Here is a 21,213-nt window from a genome sequence, read left to right as displayed (position 1 = left end):
CATAGAGTGTGAACAGCATTGGAAAAAGACCCTTTGGCCCATCTATGTATGCCGGTCATCAAGCCCCAACCTATAATAATCCCATTTTCCGTCACTTAACTCATAGCCTTGTGTTTCAGGTGCCCACCTAGATAGTTATTACATCTCTTGAGGGTTCCTGTCCACACCACCCTTTCAGGCAGTGGGTTCTGGGTAAAAAAAGTTTCCCTCAAATCCCTGTATAGGCCTCCTACTTTGTACCTTAAAGCTGCATCCCTTACTTATTGATCCATCTACTGATAGGAAATATCCCTCTCTACCTACACCCCATAGAACTTTGTGCTCCTCAATTTTTCTGGTGAATGCTGTTAGTGGCATCTTGCTTTTTGCTATTGCCAGCACACTTAGGGTTTCTTGTGCACGCCCAGGATTTGCGTTCAGATCTGCATTCAGATTTCTCGCCGCATCCTAAGTTGCACATTTTGCAGTCCATTAAACCCGTCCCGATAATTTAGATAGGAATAGACGTTGCTCGTCTCTAACTCTGCCCCTTCCAGACACCAGTGTTGCAACAATTTCAATTGCAGTTGAGTGAACAGAGGGCGGGTAGGATTGCTGGGGACTGTACATCAACATGATCTGTTATGATGCTACACTGCTTAGCTTAATGATATGTCATGGATCCACAGTATCTGCACACGTTCAAGCTTTGTTCAGTGCTAAGAGATATTATAGGCAGGGGAGAGGGAATTTGGCTGAGTTTTCTCTGTGTATGATACAGGAGCTGACATCGCACTCACTGTTTAATTCGTTCTGATAACGTCTTGTTTTGTTTTTGCAAACATTGCAGGGACCTCCAGGCAAGCAAGGTCTACCTGGTCTGATTGGAGCAGATGGCCCTCTGGTGAGATATGTACATTGCATGGCGTTGACTCTCTGACCTTTCCACTATATCAAGGCTGTTGTTTGGCTGTGCCTGATGTTATAGGGACTCGCTCTTCAGATTACAGACTTTCCTTCAAATCAACGTCTGCCAGATGCTGGAAACCTTGGAATAAAGCCATAAAGTGCTGGAGAAACTCAGCAGGTCTGGTAGCGTCTGTGCAGAGAGAAACAGAGTTAACACTTTGTGTCCTGGTGGGACCTTTCTTCAGAGTAAGAACAGTCTTTGGACTGAAAATGCTTCTCTCTCCACAGACTGTTTGAATCTCTCCACACTTTCTGGTTATACAGATGTGCTGGTTGCTAAAATTGTCTCTGGTGGTTGGATTTGCCCCGTCTCTATCTTGACTCTGTATAAAGCAAGACCTGGTCACTGCTCCTGTGGAGCCTCTTGATAAACATTGTCCAACTGCAGGCTTCATGTCAAATCAGCTTGTTCATGAGTCTTATCGTCTCTCCTTGTCACAATCTTTAGTGCCTCTTTTTATCTCACGAACAGCCATCGTTATACCTTCATTGTCGGAGTTAACAAGAGGGTCTTCTGGAATCCGTGTGAGAAAGTAACCAATTGAATATATTAGAACCAGGAGCAGGAGGAGGCCATTCAGCCCTTTGAGCCTGCTCCACCATTTAATACTATTATGGCTGATCTCATCTCAGCCTCAACCCCCCTTTCCTGCCTGCTCCCCATTACCCTTCAACCCATTCCTGATTAAACATCTATCTCCTCCCTCAGATTTATTCAGTCTCCCAGCATCCACCACACTCTGATAGTAAATCTGCCAACCTTACCTGGTCTGGCCCACGGGTGACTCCAGATCCACACCAATCCAGTTGACTCCAAACTGCCTCTCAAATGGCTGAGTAAGCCACTCAGTTCAAGGGCAGTTAGGGACGGGCAACCAATGCTGGGGTTGATACCCACATCCCGTAAGTGATGTGGGTATCAACAAATAAAGATAAAGCCTTCAGGCCCAGCAGAAATAATTGCCACATCCACTGCACCCTGGGGAAGTGAATTCCACAGGTTCATGACCCTTTGAGAGAACTAATTTTTCCTGATCTCTGATTTAAATCTGTTCCCCTGTATCCTCAAACTCTGACCTCTCATTCTAGATTATCCCACATAAAGAAACATCCTCCACTTTGTCAAACCCCTTTCAGCATCTTCCGCAGATCAATTAGGTTCCCTCTCGTCCTTCTAAACTCTGCCCAATTTCTCCTCATGAGGTTAAAAATCACACTACACCAGGTTGTAGTCCCAACAGGTTTATTTGGGAGCACTAGAAGGAGCTTCGAAAGCCATTGCTTCCAAATAAACCTGTTGGACTATAACCTGGTGTTGTGTGATTTTTAACTTTGTCCACCCCAGTCCAACACCAGCTTCTCCGCATCATCTCCTCATGAGGCAAGTCTATCATCTCTGTAATTACTCTTGTCTCAACTGCCTCCAATGCAACTCAATCCCCGCTCAAGTAAGAGAACCAGAACTTTCAACAGTACTCCTGATGTGTTCTTACTAATGCCCTGTACAACAACACTTCCCTACTTTTATAGTCTATTCCTTGAGGAATAAATGTCCGAGTCCCATTTCCCCTGCTTATTACCTGCTGTAGATTGAAGTGAAGGAATCTCACATGGAGACAACCCTTTGAGCAATAGTTAAAACGTGAGGCAGTAGCACCTGTATTGTGCTCGACAGCTGTGTTTAACCAGACAAGCACGTTTCTGAACAGAGGTGCTGTTGCAGCTGTGAAAGACAATTAGGTTTGAGAGTTTTTGTGGAGACCAGACATTTGAAGGAATCTTTTTATACATTGTTTTTGATCTGGGTTTTGAGCCTTAGAAGTTGGAATTTGGCTTTTGAGGTCTGTGCTTTTTATCTCAGGGGAGGTATAAATAATCATTACAGCACCATAAAGGGAGCAATCCTTTTTGCTTCAACAGAGACGAGGGTCCAAATTGTGAAAATGAACCACACCACGTACTCCTTATAATGAACTGGTAAAAAGTGAGGTCTGCAGATGCTGGAGATCACAGCTGCAAATGTGTTGCTGGTCAAAGCACAGCAGGCCAGGCCGCATCTCAGGAATAGAGAATTCGACGTTTCGAGCATAAGCCCTTCATCAGGAAAGGATTTCCTGATGAAGGGCTTATGCTCGAAACGTCGAATTCTCTATTCCTGAGATGCTGCCTGGCCTGCTGTGCTTTGACCAGCAACACATTTGCAGTTATAATGAACTGGACCTATTTATGTCCTCAGTGGATTATTGGGGAATTAAGGGGAGAGACACCAGGAAATGAGGGGATTGAGGGAGGGGGAACAGGAAATGAGTTTGAGAGAGGGACACTGGGGAATGAGGAGATTGAGGGAAGGATACCAGGAATTGAGGGGATGGAGGGAGGGAACACCAGGAAGTGCGGAGTTTGAGGGAGGGACACCAGGAAATGAGAAAATTGGGGGAGGGACACCAGAAAATGAGGGGATTAAGGGGGACTGAGGGGATTGAGTGGGGGACAGTTGTAATTTTATTTCTTATTTTGTGATTTGGGCCATCATTGGCAAAGCCAGCTTTTGTTGCCATCTCCTAACTACCCTTGACTAAAGAGGGCAATTAACAGTCAACCACATTGCTGTGGCTCCGGAGTCACATGTAGGCCAGACCAGGTAAGGATGGCAGATTTCCCTTCCCTAAAGGACATTAGTGAGCCAGATGGGCATTTACCACAATTAAAGACAGTTTCCTAGGCAGTAGCACTGAGTCTAACTGTGGGATTTTAACCCATCTCCATGAACACAAAACTGGATCCCTGGATTTTTAATCCAGTGATGTTATCATCTCCGCTATAACTAGGGGAATTGAGAAATGGTATCAGTAATGTGAGGTGGGGTGGGAGAACTGGGAATTAAGGAAATAGGAAAAAACCTGAAAATTCCAGGAGTCAAAGTGTACCCTATGCATATGCAGTATGTCTTGGAGTCATAGAGTCAGAGGGATGTACAGCATTGACACAGACCGACTTGTCCATGCTGACAAGATGTTCAAAACTAATCAAGTCCCATTTACCAGCATTTAGCCCATATCCCTCCAAACCCTTCCTATTCATGTACCCATCCAGATGCCTCTTAAATGTTGCAATTGTACCAGCTCTGCCACTTCCTCTGGCAGCTCATTCCATACACGTACCACCCTCTGCATGAAAAACGTTGCCCCTTATGTCCCTTTTAAATCTTTCCCCTCCCTAAACCTATGCCCTCAAGTTCTGGACTCCCTCACCCCAGGGAAAAGACCTTGTTTATTTACCCTGTCCATGCCCCTCATTATCTTCTAAGCCTCTATAAGATCACCTCTCAAGCTCTGACACTTCAGGGAAAACAGCCCCAGCCTATTCAGCCTCTCCCTGTAGCTCAAACTCTCCAACCCTGGCAACATCCTTATAAATCATTAGATGTATGTGCACGCCTGGTGGAAGGTGGGACTTCACTAAGTCTGCTTTCTTTTTGAAAGACTTGTGAATGAATAGCAGAGAGGTCTCCTTTCTCTCCTTTTCAGTGCACTCTGTATATCTGGGTTGAACTTATTCTGTCCATCCAAAGAGCAATTGGAACACCAACAGTGACAATAGCCAACACATTTGTATCTGTATGTTGTAATCGGCAGCAAAAGTTCTCAGAGGTTTAGAAAGGTCTAAGTGTAAATTGTCAATTTAAGACAAACATCAGTTTCCACCCTCCCTTTGCCTGTTAAAAAGCCTACACATGTTACAGAAAAACTCAGCTCTTTTTAACTCATCCCAACCACCAAATTGACGGGCATGCAGTGGGGGGTACTGTAATGTTAAGCAAAACAGAAATTGGGAGAGGCTAAGAGGAATTAAACCAAACTGTTGTTGGAAAGGGAGATAATATATTCCAGACCCCATCTATTCCTAAAAGGCCTAGGCTACCTTGGTAAAATATTTTGAGGGGGGGTCTGGTTCAGTGGGCACTGTCATGCCCCCTCTCCAAGGAGAACCGGGCAATGGCTAGAGGACAGGGGTAGCCAGCGGGATTGATGACCGTAGACCTAAGCTCTTAAATGCACATCCCAAAGAATGTTGCCTGCTCTCTGCCAGCTCTCTTTATGCGTTAAAGGGACCCGTGTGTCTAAATGTGGCAGCATTAGCTGCAACCTTTCTGATGTGGGAACAGAAATCAGTGTGAAGGAGAGAGTGCTGAAGAAGCTTCTCCTCCAGATTATGAGCCAGCACCGATTCTTAACGCAAAGGCCTGGGAACGGGCTGCTTGCCAGGTCTCCTGGGAGCGTGGCCAACCTTCCAAGACTGCCTCTGGAGTCTCCAGAGACTAAAGACTAATCCCTTGGGCAATGCTTTGAGCAGCCCTTGCCAGGAAAACCATAAAGGGGAATTATAAGACACCTTATGTTTAAATATTCCCTAAGCGACTGAGTTTATTAATTGTGAAAAAATAAACTTTTGGAATCACGGGTCTGGAAGGTTGTTTCAGAGGGTGGAACCTCCTGAAATACGGAAAAGTCGAGCGAGAAATTTCGGGACTAAATCAAATAATTTACAGCGTGGGGTCAGGCAGAAAATAATGTTGGAAGTTTCCAACTACAGCCGTTTATAAAGGGTTATGAAATACCTGCCGCGCTTGATATGCTTTGCTAAATCTACTGCGTTGATTTGAAGTGACGCTGTTTAGTTAAGAATGATTTTTGTTTTGTTCTCAGGGTCATCCTGGTCGAGAGGGTCCTGCAGGTGATAAGGGGAATGCGGTATGTTCTTTACTGACTGTTGGAAAGATGGTTGCTAGGTGTAAGTGGGTGGTGATTATAATGTCCCACAGTTCTGGGTTTGGCTGTGTGCGTCTGTTTACTCCTGTGACAATGCTGTAGCATTAAGGGGTTATTTTGTCCTGTCTTTTTTTCATTGAATGAGAGGCACCAGGCTAGCTACCGAAGACTACTTGAGTCAACAGCTTGAAAAGCCTTGGGTTTTATGAGTGCAGCCTGACAGGGTGTGGCCCGCTCTCATTGATCAGGATTATCTGAGTAGCATCAGCAGCTGTTGGGGTCAGAACAGAGCCGGGAGCTTCAGTGAATGTCTCCTGGCTGCTACTCTCTCTGAATTTTCTCTTGATGTTTTTCTTCCTCCTGGATGGGAGAACTGCATGTGAGAATCTATGTCTGAATTTGCCTTTTTGCCAAGGGGCATGTTTATGGGATGTTACTATATTCGAACAGTTCATAAGTAATAGTTACTGCATCTATTACTGTATAAAGTTTTCCAATAGAGTTGCTATTCTAAGTTCCCTTTTCTTTGGTTGTATTTTAACTGAAAATGTGTTGCTGGTCAAAGCACAGCAGGCCAGGCAGCATCTCAGGAATAGGGAATTCGACGTTTCGAGCATAAGCCCTTCATCAGGAATGAGAGAGAGTAGCCAAGCAGGCTAAGATAAAAGGTAGGGAGGAGGGACTTGGGAGAGGGACAATGGAGGTGGGATAGGTGGAAGGAGGTCAAGGTGAGGGTGATAGGCCGGAGTGGGGTGGGGGCGGAGAGGTCAGTAAGGAGATTGCAGGTTAGGAGGGCGGTGCTGAGTTGAGGGAACCGACTGAGACAAGGTGGGGGGAGGGGAAATGAGGAAACTGGAGAAATCTGAATTCATACCTTGTGGTTGGAGGGTTCCCAGGCGGAAGATGAGGCGCTCCTCCTCCAGCCGTCGTGTTGTTATGTTCTGCCGGTGGAGGAGTCCAAGGACCTCCATGTCCTTGTATTTTATAAAATACAAGGACCTTGTATTTTAACTGCATTGTTTAAAGAAATGGTGTTGTGCTTCACATTGAGTTATTTGACCATCACATAGCATTGGGAACAGATACTTTATATTTACCTTTAAAATAAGAATAAGTTAGGGTCTAGGCTACCTTGGTAAAACATTTTGAGGTGGTCTGCTCTAGTCCATAACACTCCTGATGCTCTGTGGTTAGCACTGCTGCCTCACAGCGCTGGGGTCCCAGGTTCGATCCCAGCCTCGGACGACTGTCTGTGTGAAGTTTGTACATTCTCCCCGTGTTCATGTGGGTTTCCACCCGGTGCTCTGGTTTCCACCCACAGTCGAAGATGTATAGGTCAGGTGAATTGGCCGTTCTAAATTGCCCATAATGTTAGGTGCATTAGTCAGGAAGGAAATGGGTCTGGGTGGGTGACTCTTTGGAGGGTCAGTGTGGACTGATTGGGCCGAAGGGCCTGTTTACGCACTGTACGGAATCTAATCAAATCTAAATTGAAAAGAAGCAACAAACAGGGGATGTGGATGGCGTTGATGTGTCTTGAGTGAGGTGCATGATGGTCCTTTGTTAACACCCAACCTGGCCAATAAGGAAGGATACCACATGTACGGTCTGCATCGTTGATCAGGTTAATATGAGGTGTTCAGGTTTGAATGCAGCTTTCAATGACCAGCTTTACCCTCGATTAGACTCCTGACTTCAACATCTCTCTCAAAACGTGATGCTCAGTCACATTTGAAACCGTCACAACCACATTCTCGTGCAATGTTGCAGGGTGCAGGGGTGGTCTCGGTGGGGAATGACCTCGGATCTACATGCTGGGACAGTGAGGTGAGGAACCGAGATTGTTCATGGCTTAAATTTGGACAGAGTGAGTGAGGGCTGCAGATGCTAGAGATCAGAGTCGACAGTGTGGTGCTGGAAATCAGGCAGCAATCGAGGAACAGGAGAATCGACGTTTCGGGCAAAAGCCCTTCATCAGGAATCATTTAATTTGGACTGGTCACCCTACCCTCCCAGTCGGAAGGCCCAGTGTTTGATTTTTTTCCTCCTGCCTGACCCCTTCCCTCGGTGATTAAGATTCTCGAGTCGAACTTCCAGCAGCGGGGAAAGTACAGAGTTTCTTGCACCTCCAGCAGCATCCCTCACTTCCCTGGAGACGTGGACTCTCTGGGTGAAAAAGTGCAGTTTCTATTGGGGTCTGTGCCTTGCTGGGTCTTACTGGAAGGTGGACTTCCTGTCGGAACGAAGGCAACTGCATTTATATAGCACCTTTCTCAACGTGAGGACTAGCACCCCAATGTGCTCTGTCACTGATTAATTACTTCTGGAAGGGTAGTTGCTGTTGAAGGAAAAGCAGCAGCCTGTTGGTGCAAAGTGAGCTCCCACCACCTGCAGCGACGTAGTGACCGGTGATGTTAGTTGAGGGTTAAGTGTCAACTGCTCCCCGTTCTCCTCGCAGACCTGGGATCCTGTATGTCTTGTCTGTGCGGGGAGATGTTAGACATCTCGTCCAAAATAGTTCCTCTGGCGCTATCGCACGGTCATGTACTTTTGCGGGGGTTGGTTGAGGTACCAGCCTACATTGGAAGCTCAGGTCAATGCAGTGAGATTGGACGACACTGAGACCAGGGCGCTGGTGCCTGGGCCAGGATCCATCCCTGGATTAAGGGTAGTCTCTGCAGCATCCCCAGCCTGTTGCTGGACCTGCCTCAAACTGGTGTTTGAGATTTTGCTGCAGCTGCAGTCTGCCCCCTCAGTATTTCACACACATCAGCCTGTGTAGCTACATTTTGTTCCCATGCTATGAGTTGATGCTCCGAGCCCCCCAGCTGTTGTGGGCAGATGTGGAGAGTTGCCCGTGGGGACATTCGGAAGGAAGGAGAAATCCTTATGGCAGCCGATCAGGAAAATACTGTGGCTCGATAGAGCCCTGGGTGTCTCTCTATCCCTCAGCATCACTCACTCTGTAATCCCACAGTCCGTCGCTTTCCAGCGACCCCTGCTGGATAAAGCAGCAAATGCCAGGCTAGGCCAGTGGGTGGTCAACTTTGCAGTGCCCCACGTTGTCAGATAGCAAGTCAACTCTTAGCTGCTACTGGAACATTGTTCACAGAATTGCTGACTGTAGGCCGAGTTCACCCTGAATGCTGGAGATGGGCTGTATTGTAGAATTAAAGATTGTAAGTCCATGCAGATGTTGTGAGTTGCCAGTTATTGCATTAGGGTAACACTTCTTAATTCTCAATCTTCCCCTTCATCCTACTGACTCTTTAGTATTCTACTCCAGGAAAGAATGTTCTTGTTTCTTTCCGTTTAAAGTTCAGTTGTCAGTTCAATACAAATGTCATCAGAATTGTTTTTTTAACAGGGTCCTGCAGGTGCACAGGGTCCAGTCGGATATCCTGGGGTTCGAGGTGTCAAGGTAAGAAGGTTACAGAAAAATGTAGTGTGCAAGGGATGTGTACGGGCGCACACGTGCGTGTGTGTCTGTGTACGGGCGCACACGTGCGTGTGTGTCTGTGTACGGGCGCACACGTGCGTGTGTGTCTGTGTACGGGCGCACACGTGCGTGTGTGTCTGTGTACGGGCGCACACGTGCGTGTGTGTCTGTGTACGCGCGCACACGTGCGTGTGTGTCTGTGTACGCGCGCACACGTGCGTGTGTGTCTGTGTACATGCGAACGGGCGTGTGTGGGTGTGGGCGTGTGTGGATGTGGGCGCATGCACGGGCATGTGTGTCTGTGTACGCGCGCACAGGTGCGTGCGTGTCTGTGTACGCGCGCACAGGTGCGTGCGTGTCTGTGTACGCGCGCACAGGTGCGTGCGTGTCTGTGTACGCGCGCACAGGTGCGTGCGTGTCTGTGTACGCGCGCACAGGTGCGTGCGTGTCTGTGTACGCGCGCACAGGTGCGTGCGTGTTTGTGTACGCGCGCACGGTGCGTGCGTGTTTGTGTACGCGCGCATGGTCGTGCGTGGGTGTGGGCGCGCACAGGTGCGTGCGTGGGTGTGGGCGCGCACAGGTGCGTGCGTGGGTGTCGGCGCTCGAACGGTCGTGCGCAGGTGTGGGGGCGTGCACGGGCGTGTGCGGGTGTGGGCGCGCGCCTGCGTGCATGTGTGGGCGGCGCCTGCGCGTGCGTGTGTACACGCGCGCACGTGCCTGAGTACGCGTACACGTACGTGCGTGTGTGCGCGTACGCGCGTGCACGTGCATGTGCCTGTGTCTGTGTGCGCATGCGCGCACGTGCGTGTGTCTATGTGCACATGCGTGCACGTGCATGCGTGTGTTTGCGCGCGTCCACCTGCATGCGTCTATCCGTGTCTGTCTGTTTGCATGTCTATGTGTATGTCCCTGAGTAGATGGGTGTTGTGTGTATGTCCATTCGATTGTGTGTCTGTATGTCTGTGTCTTTGCTAGTAAGTGTGTCAATGCTAGCGGTTCACAGGTTGAAATGAAATAAGTTGGCCAGTGTAGTGTTTGTCAGGTAATTCGGGTTATTAAAACATCCATTGTTTTATGTGGCACTGAGTTTACATTAATTTACCGCAATAGGTTTCTGCCTATAAAATGTATCAGAAACGTTCAAAGAAAACTCTCTCTTCAATTTGCAGAATGCTTAGTTCCTAGCCTCTGATGGATGCAACTGAGTAAAACATTTGTGATGATGCCGAAAACCCACACCCAGAGATACACATACAGACCCTCATCTTCACCCTCACCCTCACCCTCACCCTCAGGCACTCACTGAGACACAAACAGGCACACCATGAGAGAGAGAGAGAGAGAGAGACACACACACACACACACACACACACACACACACACACACACACACACACACACACACACACACAAACCCCTGTCTGTGGGCTGTGACCTGGGAAACCACTGACTGGGAATTAATTCAGGCACCTGTCCTGTTTGATGCTTCTCTAACCTACATTCCCCTCTCTCGGCAGGGTGCTGACGGAGTCAGAGGACTGAAGGGACACAAGGGGGAGAAGGTGAGGAAAAAACTCCACTGCAATGAAAACAAAATACTGCAGATTCTGAAGCAAAAACAGACAGTGCTGGAGGAAGTCAGCAAGTCTGGCACCCTCTGAGGAGGGAGGAGCAGAATAAACTCTTCAACTCCAAAACGAGCCTTCTGAGTTTCTCCTGCACTGTCTGCTTTTAGTTTCAGAAAGCCCACACAGTGTAACTTGCAGCTAAAAATGCTAACCCTCCAGTCTGGCCCTGGAGTTTCCAATCATTCTCTACAGCACCATTGACAAAGGAGAAAAACACAGATTGTAAGGGTTGGAAAAACCTTTCAGTCTATTTTACATTTTTTGCTTCAATTTCTCACATGTTTTTAGTTTGCTAGTTCCAAAATGGAGACATTTTATACAAGTGTTTAATCTTTCGCTCTCTGGGACAATTGACATCACTTGTGAACTAATCAGTGCCCTCCTCTCAGGCAGTGCCTCATTGGTGGTTTTCTCCTTCATTTGGTATTCTTGCAATGTGTCCTGATGAGGGCAAGATGCAAAGCTTTGACAAAATGTGTATTTTTCACTGATACTCAAATTCTGCTGTTCCAAATGACTATTAGTTATCAGGATATTGTAATCTAGGGAACAGGCTCATTAATGGATGAGAGTGGAGGCTATAACTCATCCATTCTGGGAAGGTGATGGCCAAGTGGTATTATCACTAGATTGTTCATCCAGAGACCCAGGTAGTGTTCTGGGGATCTGGGTTCGAATCTCATTGTAGCACATGGTGGAATTTGAAATGAATAAGCATCTTGAAATAGCAGTCTAAAGTTGACCATGAAACCATTGCTAATTGTCATGAAAACTCCATCCGGTTCACTAATGTCCTTCAGGAAAGGAAAGTGCCATCCTTACCGGTCTGGCCTACGTGGGACTCCAGACCCACAGCAATGAGGTTGACTTCGAACTGCCCTCTGGGCAATAAATGCTGGGCCTCGTAAATGAATTAAAACAAATCAGGGTGGCTGAATAAGTTCCACCCTGTGTTCCTACTTTGGGAAATATAAAGGAGTGTCCTCACTGTCTCTGAGTCAGGAGCATGTCAAAGTCACTGAGGTAGATCTTACAGTAGGGGCTTTCTGGTGCTCCCTTGGGCCTGGATGGTGCATGAGCGAATCCAGGCCACAATCTGTGGTGAATCCACCTTATGATGCATCATCTCCTCTTGCTCCAGCAAGAGTAAAGTACTTTACTGACCTCCTTGCAGCGTTAATGCATTAGATTCCCTGTTTTCAATGTTTTGAGTGTGTAGCTAAAGACATTGCTCATTTATTTAATCATCAATGTTTGACTTTTGTGTTTCATTAAAGGGCGAAGATGGATTCCCTGGTTATAAAGGTGACATGGGACCTAAAGGGGACAGGGTAAGTTAAATGTGAGCGTGGTTGGGTTAACGAGCCCGAATCTAACAGACCAACTTGTTCAGTGGCATCTCTGTATGGTTTTATTTGCCTTTACTTTCTTTTAGACAGTCTCCTCCTTAATCTTCACACTCGTGCTCTTGTGGAATGACTGTGCTAGTATTGTACGTGTGTTTGTTGTTGCCTGTCTGTCTCTCTTTCTTTTTCTCTATCTCTCCCTGTCTTATTTGGCCCATCTCCCTTTCTCTGTCACTCTCCATCTTTGTTTCTTTGTTTCTTTCTTTCTCTCTCTCTCTCTTTTTCTCTTTCACTTTCTCTCTTTTTCACTTTCTCTTTCTCTCTTTCTCTTTCTCTCTTTCACTTTCTCTCTTTCACTTTCTCTCTCTCTCTTTCTCTCTCTCTTTTTCTCTTTCTCGTCCTTTCTCTTTCTCCCTTTCTCTTTCACTTTCTCTCTTTTTCACTTTCTCTCTTTTTTCTCTCTCTCTTTTTCTCTTTCTCTTTCTTTCTTTCTCTTTCACTTTCTCTCTTTTTCACTTTCTCTCTTTTTCTCTCTTTTTTCTCTCTCTTTCTCTCTTTCTCTCTTTCCTCTCTTTCCTCTCTTTCCTCTCTTTCCTCTCTTTCCTCTCTTTCCTCTCTTTTCTCTCTTTTCTCTTTCTCTTTCTCTCTTTTTCTCTTTTCTCTTTCTCTCTTTCTTTTTCTCTTCCTCTTTTTCTCTTTCTCTCTCTCTCTTTCTCCGCTTGGTGGTGGGAAGCAGTGCCGTTGATGCCTTCCCGCCTCTGTGCAGCTGAATTGTATCAGGCCCCTGCCATTCTACCCACTCTGCCAGAACTAATCCTTTGTAAAAGAGCGATCCAATTGACCCCACTCCCACGTGAGCTTCCCCTGTTGGGGGTGGGGAACACTTTCACAATCTTCACTGACTAATCTTCCTCTTGTCAACAACTGATGAAGCTTGGCACAGATGATTGCACTCTTCACCGGAGGATTATGAAGAAAGCTGAGGATTTTGATGACCATTAAAGTGTGCCTCCTTCAGGGAGGGATGTGCTGTTTGTACATAATGCTTCACTGATTCCCAATTTCCCTTGTCATGTTTTGCAGTGACTGCATTGCTCTGTAGTGCTATTTGTTTCACCTGACGCAAAATCTGGTGCTTCCCCTTTGACCTTCAACATGTCCAGTCAATGACACCCCTTGTGAGTCCTTCAGAGCGCGCCCAGAGTCTGTCTTGTCTTCCATAACTCACTGCATCACTTCCTTTGTTTTTTTCTGACCTGATCACAACCTCCCCTCACTCCTCCTACCCCAACCCCCGGTATGATTCAGGCTTGACTAATCCAGTTCTGGTACACTAGCTTGATTCCAGGGGTGAAGGCAGATGGACTGGGCCCGTGCCCATTGGAGCTTAGAAGAAGTTGAGATGATCTTATTGGAACGTATGGCCTAGTGAATGCTGAGAGGATGGTTTCTTTACCGTGGGGGGGAGGGGAATATGGAAACAAGGAACACTGTTCCCGAATCAGGTGTTGCCTGGTTGGTTGGCTCAGTATTTGGTCGGTTAGCTTGTAATGCAGTCTGAAACGTGGGTCTGGCTCCCACACCAGCTGAGGTTACCATGGAAAACTCTCCTCCTCACCCTCACCCAGCTGCTCAGGTTAAGCTCACCACCCATTGTCTCTCTCCTTCTGTCTAATGACAGAGCAGCTTTATGCTCTGGTAGGACAATGGATCAAGAGGGTTTTTTTTAATCTCCCCTCTTAGAAAGTGGTTAATCTTTGATATGCTCTTCCCTGTGGAGGCTTAGACATTGAATATATTCAGAATGAAGTTAGGAGAGGAACAGGTGGGAGAGTAGGATAGAGGGCACAATCCGACCACCCAAGATGTGGGTGGCATGGTGGCTCGCTGGTTAGCACTGCTGCCTCACAGCGCCAGGGACCTGGGTTTGATTCCACCCTTGGATGACAATCTGTGTGGAGTTTGCACATTCTCGTCGTGTCTGTGTGGGTTTCCTCTGGGCACTCCAGTTTCCTCCCACAGTCCAAAGGTGTGCAGGTTAGGGTGGATTGGCCATGCTAAATTGCCCACAGTGCACAGGTCAGGGTGTATTGGTCATGCTAAATTGCCCATAGTGCACAGGTTAGGTGGATTGGCCACGCTAAATTGCCCACAGTGCACAGGTTAGGGTGTATTGGCCATGCTAAATTGCCCACAGTGCACAGGTTAGGGTGTATTGGCCATGCTAAATTGCCCACAGTGCACAGGTTAGGGTGGATTGGCCGTGCTAAATTGCCTGCAGTGCACTGGTTAGGGTGGATTGACCATGCTAAATTGCCCGCAGTGCACAGGTTAGGGTGGATTGGCTATGCTAAATTGCCCACAGTGCACAGGTTAGGGTGGATTGGCCATGCTAAATTGCCCGCAGTGCACAGGTTAGGGTGTATTGGCCATGCTAAATTGCCTGCAGTGCACAGGTTAGGGTGGATTGACCATGCTAAATTGCCTGCAGTGCACAGGTTAGGGTGGATTGGCCATGCTAAATTGCCTGCAGTGCACAGGTTAGGGTGGATTGACCATGCTAAATTGCCCGCAGTGCACAGGTTAGAGTGGATTGGCTATGCTAAATTGCCTGCAGTGCACAGGTTAGGGTGGATTGGCCATGCTAAATTGCCCGCAGTGCACAGGTTAGAGTGGATTGGCCATGCTAAATTGCCCACAGTGCACAGGTTAGGGTGGATTGACCATGCTAAATTGCCCAGAGTGCCCAGGTTAGGCTGTATTGGCCATGCTAAATTGCCCACAGTGCACAGGTTAGGGTGGATTGGCCATGCTAAATTGCCCACAGTGCACAAGTTAGGGTGTATTGGCCATGCTAAATTGCCTGCAGTGCACAGGTTAGGGTGGATTGGCCATGCTAAATTGCCTGCAGTGCACAGGTTAGGGTGGATTGACCATGCTAAATTGCCCGCAGTGCACAGGTTAGGGTGGATTGGCCATGCTAAATTGCCCACAGTGCACAGGTTAGGGTGGATTGGCCATGCTAAATTGCCCAGAGTGCACAGGTTAGGGTGGATTGACCATGCTAAATTGCCCGCAGTGCACAGGTTAGGGTGGATTGGCTATGCTAAATTGCCTGCAGTGCACAGGTTAGGGTGGATTGGCCATGCTAAATTGCTCATTGTGCACAGGTTAGGGTGGATTGACCATGCTAAATTACCCACAGTGCACAGGTTAGGGTGGATTGGCCATGCTAAATTGCCCACAGTGCGCAGGTTAGGGTGGATTGGCCATGCTAAATTGCTCATTGTGCACAGGTTAGGGTGGATTGGCCATGCTAAATTACCCTGTAATGTCCAGGGATATGCAGGCTAGGTGGGTTAGCCACAGGAAATGCAGAATTACAGGGGGTGGGATGCCCTTCAGAGGGTTGGTGTGGACTTGATGGGCCGAATGACCTGTAGGGATGCATGGTACAGCAGGATTGAAGTGGATTGTGCACCTTTCCCGGATTCTAGTGGAGCCTCACTGTCGATGGAATGTTGAAGCCAGTGTCTGCTGAAATCCGAATGCAAGTTTTCGTTGTCGAAGATCAGTGTGACATCACATTCGCTGGTACTGTCCGCACACTGGGATTGGCTTCCAAGGAATTGAAGATGGGGGGTTGTTTTCCAATGGTGCGGGGTGCGAGGCGGGTGGGGGTGGTGGGGCAAGTTGCCACTGACCGTTTAACCCCACCAGCTTATTCTGAATTCTTCATCTTGGAAGAGGATGACCTGTTTCAATGGCTTGCTAAGCACTGGGCGTATCTGCTAGGACACAATCTCAAACTAGGGAGATAGGGTTGGGAAGACTCACAGTTGTGAATGACTGGAGGAGGCAATGAGTGCACTGAGGGGGATGGTCAATACGAGGAGAAGACTCTGATTTTATTTTCTCATTCATTCAGTGGGGGTGGTTCAGCATTTATTATACCTCCCTGGAGATAGTGGTGGTGAGCTGCCTTCTTGAATTCTTGGGATATAGGAGCACACACAGTGCCCTTAGGGAGGGTGTTCTAAGATTTTAACCCAGGAACAGCAGTGTACTTCCAAGTCAAGATGGTGAGTGGGTTGGAGGGAAACTTGCAGGAGGTGATGTTCCCATGTAACTTTTGCCCTTGCCCTTCTAGATGGAAGTGGTCATGAGTTTGTTGTGTCTTTTAACGATAAGTAGAGTTTTGTTTTTCCCTACAGTTTGGAAACAGGCCCTTCAGCCCAACAAGTCCACACTGACCCTCTGAAGAGTAACCCACCCAGACCCATTCCCCTATACTAATGGACCTAACACTGTGGGCAATTTCCCACTGCCTATCCACCTAACCTGCACATCCTTGGACTGTGGGAGGAAACCGGAGCAAACCCACCCAGACACGGGAAGAGTGTGCGAACTCCACACAGACCGTTGCCCGAGCCGGGAATTGAACCCGGGTCCCTGGCGCTGTGAGGCAGCAGTGCTAACCACTGAGACACCATGCCATCCGGTGTTTCAGTCATATCAACCTTTCATTGAGACTTAGAATCATACAGTGTGTAAACAGATCCCTTGGTCCAATTGGTCCATTAAGACTAGATATCCTAAATTAATCCAGTCCTTTTTGCCAGCACTTGGCCCATATCCCTCCAAACCCTTCCTATTCATATACCCATCCAGATGCCTTTTAAATGCTGTAATTGTACCAGCCTCCACCACTTCCTCTGGCAGCTCATTCCATACACGTACCACCCTCTGTGTGCAAAAGTTACCCCTCGAGTCCTTTTTAAATCTTTCCCCTCTCACCCTAAAGCTATTCCTAATAGCTTTGGACTCCCCTATCCTGGGGAAAAAGACCTCGGTTGCTTACCCAATCCATCTCTAATGACAGGGCACAACCATCCATTGCTCACTTGTCTGTCAGCTGTGACTCAGTGTGTCTGTCACTGAGTCTGAAGGTTGTGAGTTCACATCCCACTCCAGAGACTTGGTTGTGAAATATTCTGCTGGGGCAGTGCCGTGGGACAGTGCTGCGTGATCAGATGGCATGTTCAACTGAAATCCGGGTGTGGTTTCTCAGGGTATGAACGTATCTGTGGTGTTATTTTGAGGAAAGTGAAATAACAATAGAGGCTGGTATACCGTTGCCGGATCACCCTTTATTTACACTGCGCACAGTCCTTAACTCCGGTACTGTCTCATTCAGAGCCAGCTTCCAGAGTGGCAGTAACTCTCATTGTCCCCTTTTTTTTATCTTATTTTCCCCCACACTACTGCCTAACTGTGGTGGTGCTTATTTATTCCCCAGCACCCATGTTGTGTGTGTGCAGGTGCGAGACACCGTGAAAGACGCAAGGTGCACGAATCTTTATTCAGTTTCCACCACCAGGAAGAAAGGAAACACCTGAGTGGGCCAGTGACAAGCAGTGCCCTTCACATCAAAGGGCAATGCTGTGTGATCAAACAGTGAAGGGGAGTGCAGGGATTCAATCAAAATAGAGTTGGAGGGGGAAATGATGCACTCCACTCCCTGCGGCGTCCACCTCTCCCTGAATAACTCCAGGGTGTAGGTGGACATCGTGTGCTCCTTCTCCAAGGACACCAGGGCCCTAACGTAACCACGGAAAAGTGGCAGGCAGTTGGCCCTCACAACCCCCTCCACGGCCCGCTGCCTGGACCTGTTTATGGCCCAGGAGCAGATGCACGAGGAGGTCTTCAGACCTGCCCTCCCCCCTCCGTACTGGGTGCCCAAAGATCGGGAGTGTGGGACTGAAGTGCAACCAAAAACAGAAGATTGTCCCCTTTTAAAAGGTCAGCCCGGACTCCCTTCAGTCCCACGCTCCAATCAGGAAACTCAGGTTCTATGAAGTCCAGCTAGCTGACCTCATTATAATTAAGAAAGAGCGATCGTTACACAAACAGAACTTTGAATTTAACGTAGAAAACCTCAGCGAGTGTGGAGAGAAACTGAGTTGGTATTTCAGTCGACAGCCCATTGTCTGAATTGGTCACCCCTATGGTGCTGTGTGTGGGAGTTTGCTGTGCAGAAATTGGCTGCTTTTGTTTCCCTACATTGCAGCAGTGACTACTCTTTGAAGATGCTTCTTTGGCTATGAAGGGATTATGGGGGTGTCCCGTGGCGCTACAGAAGTGCAAACCTGGTTTCCTGTTGACCAACAGGTGTGCAGCTGTATGGGTCCAGCAGGGATATGCTGCCCCCTTGTGGAGAGTGCTCTGCTCAGCAGTAGGTATGAGTCCTGGTGATCGATCCTAATGTGATAATGTGAACTAATTTGCTGTTTTTTTCTCCTTGGCCACAGGGTGAAGCTGGTTTATTGGGCCATCGGGGTGAAGATGGTCTAGAAGGAATCAAGGGTCAGATGGGTCCGATTGGCGAGGCTGGTCCCAATGGGCCTTCTGGTGAAAAGGTCAGCTCCTGCCTCTTGGGTTCTGAGTATTGGTTTGTGTTCTGGAGACCCTGCATTCAGGAGAAGCAACAGTATCCCTGCCACCCACCCCCTTAGCTCTCTCCAACAAGTGAGCTCCCAGCTGAATCGCTCTCTCAATCTCCCTCTCTTTCTCTGTCTCATTCTCACTTTTTATCTCTCTCTCTCTACATCTCTCCCTCTATATCTCTCTATCTCTTTTTCTCTTTCTCTAACTCATTCTCACTTTTTATCTTGCTCTCTCTCCCCCTCTATGTCTATCTTTCTTTCTCTCTCTCTCTATCTCTCTCTCTTTCTATCTCTCTATTTTGCTCTCTCTCTACATCTATCCCTCTATACCTATCTCTCTCTTTCTCGATCTCATTCTCACTTTTTATTTTGCTCTGTCTCCTCCCCTATGTCTATCTCTCTTTCTTTCTCTCTCTCTCTCTCTCAGTTTCCCTCTCTTATCCCCTTTCTCTCTCTCTCCTTCCATCCCTCCCTCTTTCTTTCCATCTCATTCTCACTTTCTCAGTCTCTCTCTTTCCCTCTATATCATTCTCTATAATCTATCCTTCTACCCCACTCTCTCTCTCTCTCTATCTGTCCGTATTTCCCTCTCTCTATCTCTCTTTCTACATATCTCTCTCTCTCTCTTTCTGTGTTTCCCTCTCTCTCTTTATCTCTCTCTTTATCTCTCTCTTTATCGCTCTCTCTCTCGCAGCCTGGTAATATTTTCGGCCATCGAGAATTTAACAGGCTTCCTTCTGCTGGCCCTCAGTGTTGGGACAGGGCTGGAGCTCCGGGAGGGAACTGTTGCCAAGGTCCAACTTTTTAATGGAAGCACTGCTAAACTTGTGACACAGCCCTTGCCCTGAATCCCACAGTTCAGCTTCCGTTTCAAACTCAGACAGGGAAAATAGGAGCAAGAATGGGCCATTTGGCCGTTCGAGTCTGCTCAGCTATTCACGATCACCCACCCCAGTCTCCTCTTCCCGCTTTCTCCCCATACCCTTTGATTCCTCCACCCCAAGAAATACATCAGACTCCTTCTTGAAAGCATTTGATGTTTTGGCCTCAGTATCTAAGAGTTCCACCCCTCTCTGGGCGACAGGGAAGACTATAATTTGAATAGTGGTCACTAGAATACTACTCCTGGACTGATTGAGATCCTTGTGCAAGAGTTAGGTTTACCTCAGGAACGGCAGAGCTTTTCAGTGTTAGAGTGAAAAGCCACATTCTGGCTCGAGCTCTGAATGTTGGTGCTTAGCTGTTGCCAGTTCCTTCTCCAGACACCCCCACTGTTGCTCTCCAGCTCTCTCTCTCAGGCCCTGTTCGCTCATGATTAGAGACTCCTCAGCTGTAGCTGGGAACTGGACACAGAGGTGGAAGGCTGATGTGTGCAGGGAACATGGGACAATGAATGGTTTGCGTATGTGCTTCCCCAAGCCATCTCCCTCACACCCCCATTTTAACACTTGGCACGACCTCAGAGTGAAAATTGGAGAAGGGCAACCAGGGAGTTACAGGGGAAGGGTGGGATCTCAAAAGCACAACGGAGACAATGCTCATTTCTCAGGCTCCTTTGGTGTCCCTGATCATTCGGAGTAAGCTGTGCGGCACGCTCAAAGACAATGGCGCACCATTGAAGGGCCAGTCCCGGAGACTGTGAAAACTGCACCCCATTCCTGGCTCAGAGCTCATGATGGGCTCACGACTCGGGTGGCGCAGTGGCCCAGGTTAGCACTGCTGCCTCACAGGGCCCTGGGCTCGATTCCAGCCTCAGGAAGTACCAGCCTGCGTGGAGTTTGTACATTCTCCCCTGTGTCTGCGTGGGTTTCCTCTGGCTGTTCCAGTTTCCAATCCAAAGATGTGCAGGTCAGGTGAATTGGCCATGGGTAATTTGCCCATAGTGTTCAAGGATGTTTAGGTTAGGTGCATTAGTCAGGAGTAAATGTAGAGCAATAGGGTAGGGGAATGGGGCTCGGTGGGTTACTCTTCAGAGGGTCGGTGTGGGCTTGTTGGGCCGAATGGCCTGTTTCCACACAATAGGGATTGTACCGTTTTATGATAGACTGCCTGTGTCACAAACCACAGGCTGGGAAGCTCTGTGTGAAATGCTCAGTGAGACCCAGTTTCTGGTGAGTAGTTGTGAAAAATTTGATCCTCGGAGTTTGACTCATTGGCCTGGTGAGCTCAGGAGAATGAGAACTCGTGCAGTAAGCTAGTCCTGTCATCATGGGGATCCGTGTGTGCTGTATCCTAACCACTGAGCTGTTGGTTGTTGCAAACTGACCTGAGGAAGCGACCTTGTGTTGCACAGCTCGTTAACAAAGACCTGTCAGGAACAAGGTGTAAAAGACCACCATGACTGACAAAGCTCAAGCAGATTTACCCAGCCACCCAACACCTGGAGGAAGAACATCTCATCTTCCGCCTCGGGACCCTCCAACCACATGGCATCAATGTGGATTTCACCAGTTTCCTCTTATTCCCTCCCCCTCCACCTTATCCCAGATCCAACCCTCCAACTCAGCACTGCCCTCTTGAACTGTCCCACCTATCCATCTTCCTTCCCACCTATCCAGTCCACCCTTCTCTCTGACCTATCACCATCACCCCCCTCACCTCCACCCACCTATCGCACGCTCCGCTATCTTCTCCCCA

At 48.0% G+C, this 21,213-nt stretch overlaps 1 protein-coding gene across 2 annotated transcripts in view; it reads left to right on the top strand.

Moving 5' to 3' along the window:
• Positions 1–21,213, top strand: part of LOC132835991 (collagen alpha-1(XI) chain-like) — a 295,793-nt gene that overhangs the window by 174,593 nt on the left and 99,987 nt on the right. For both annotated transcript variants that reach the window (XM_060855171.1, XM_060855170.1), the window contains 6 exons: positions 830–883; positions 5,655–5,699; positions 9,085–9,138; positions 10,674–10,718; positions 12,062–12,115; positions 18,442–18,549. In XM_060855171.1, coding sequence (XP_060711154.1) covers positions 830–883; positions 5,655–5,699; positions 9,085–9,138; positions 10,674–10,718; positions 12,062–12,115; positions 18,442–18,549 — 360 coding nt within the window. The remainder of the gene's footprint in view (positions 1–829; positions 884–5,654; positions 5,700–9,084; positions 9,139–10,673; positions 10,719–12,061; positions 12,116–18,441; positions 18,550–21,213) is intronic.

The sequence above is a fragment of the Hemiscyllium ocellatum genome, chromosome 45, assembly GCF_020745735.1.
Source record: "Hemiscyllium ocellatum isolate sHemOce1 chromosome 45, sHemOce1.pat.X.cur, whole genome shotgun sequence".
Taxonomy (NCBI): domain Eukaryota; kingdom Metazoa; phylum Chordata; class Chondrichthyes; order Orectolobiformes; family Hemiscylliidae; genus Hemiscyllium; species Hemiscyllium ocellatum.
This window is presented reverse-complemented; position numbering and strand designations above follow the sequence as displayed.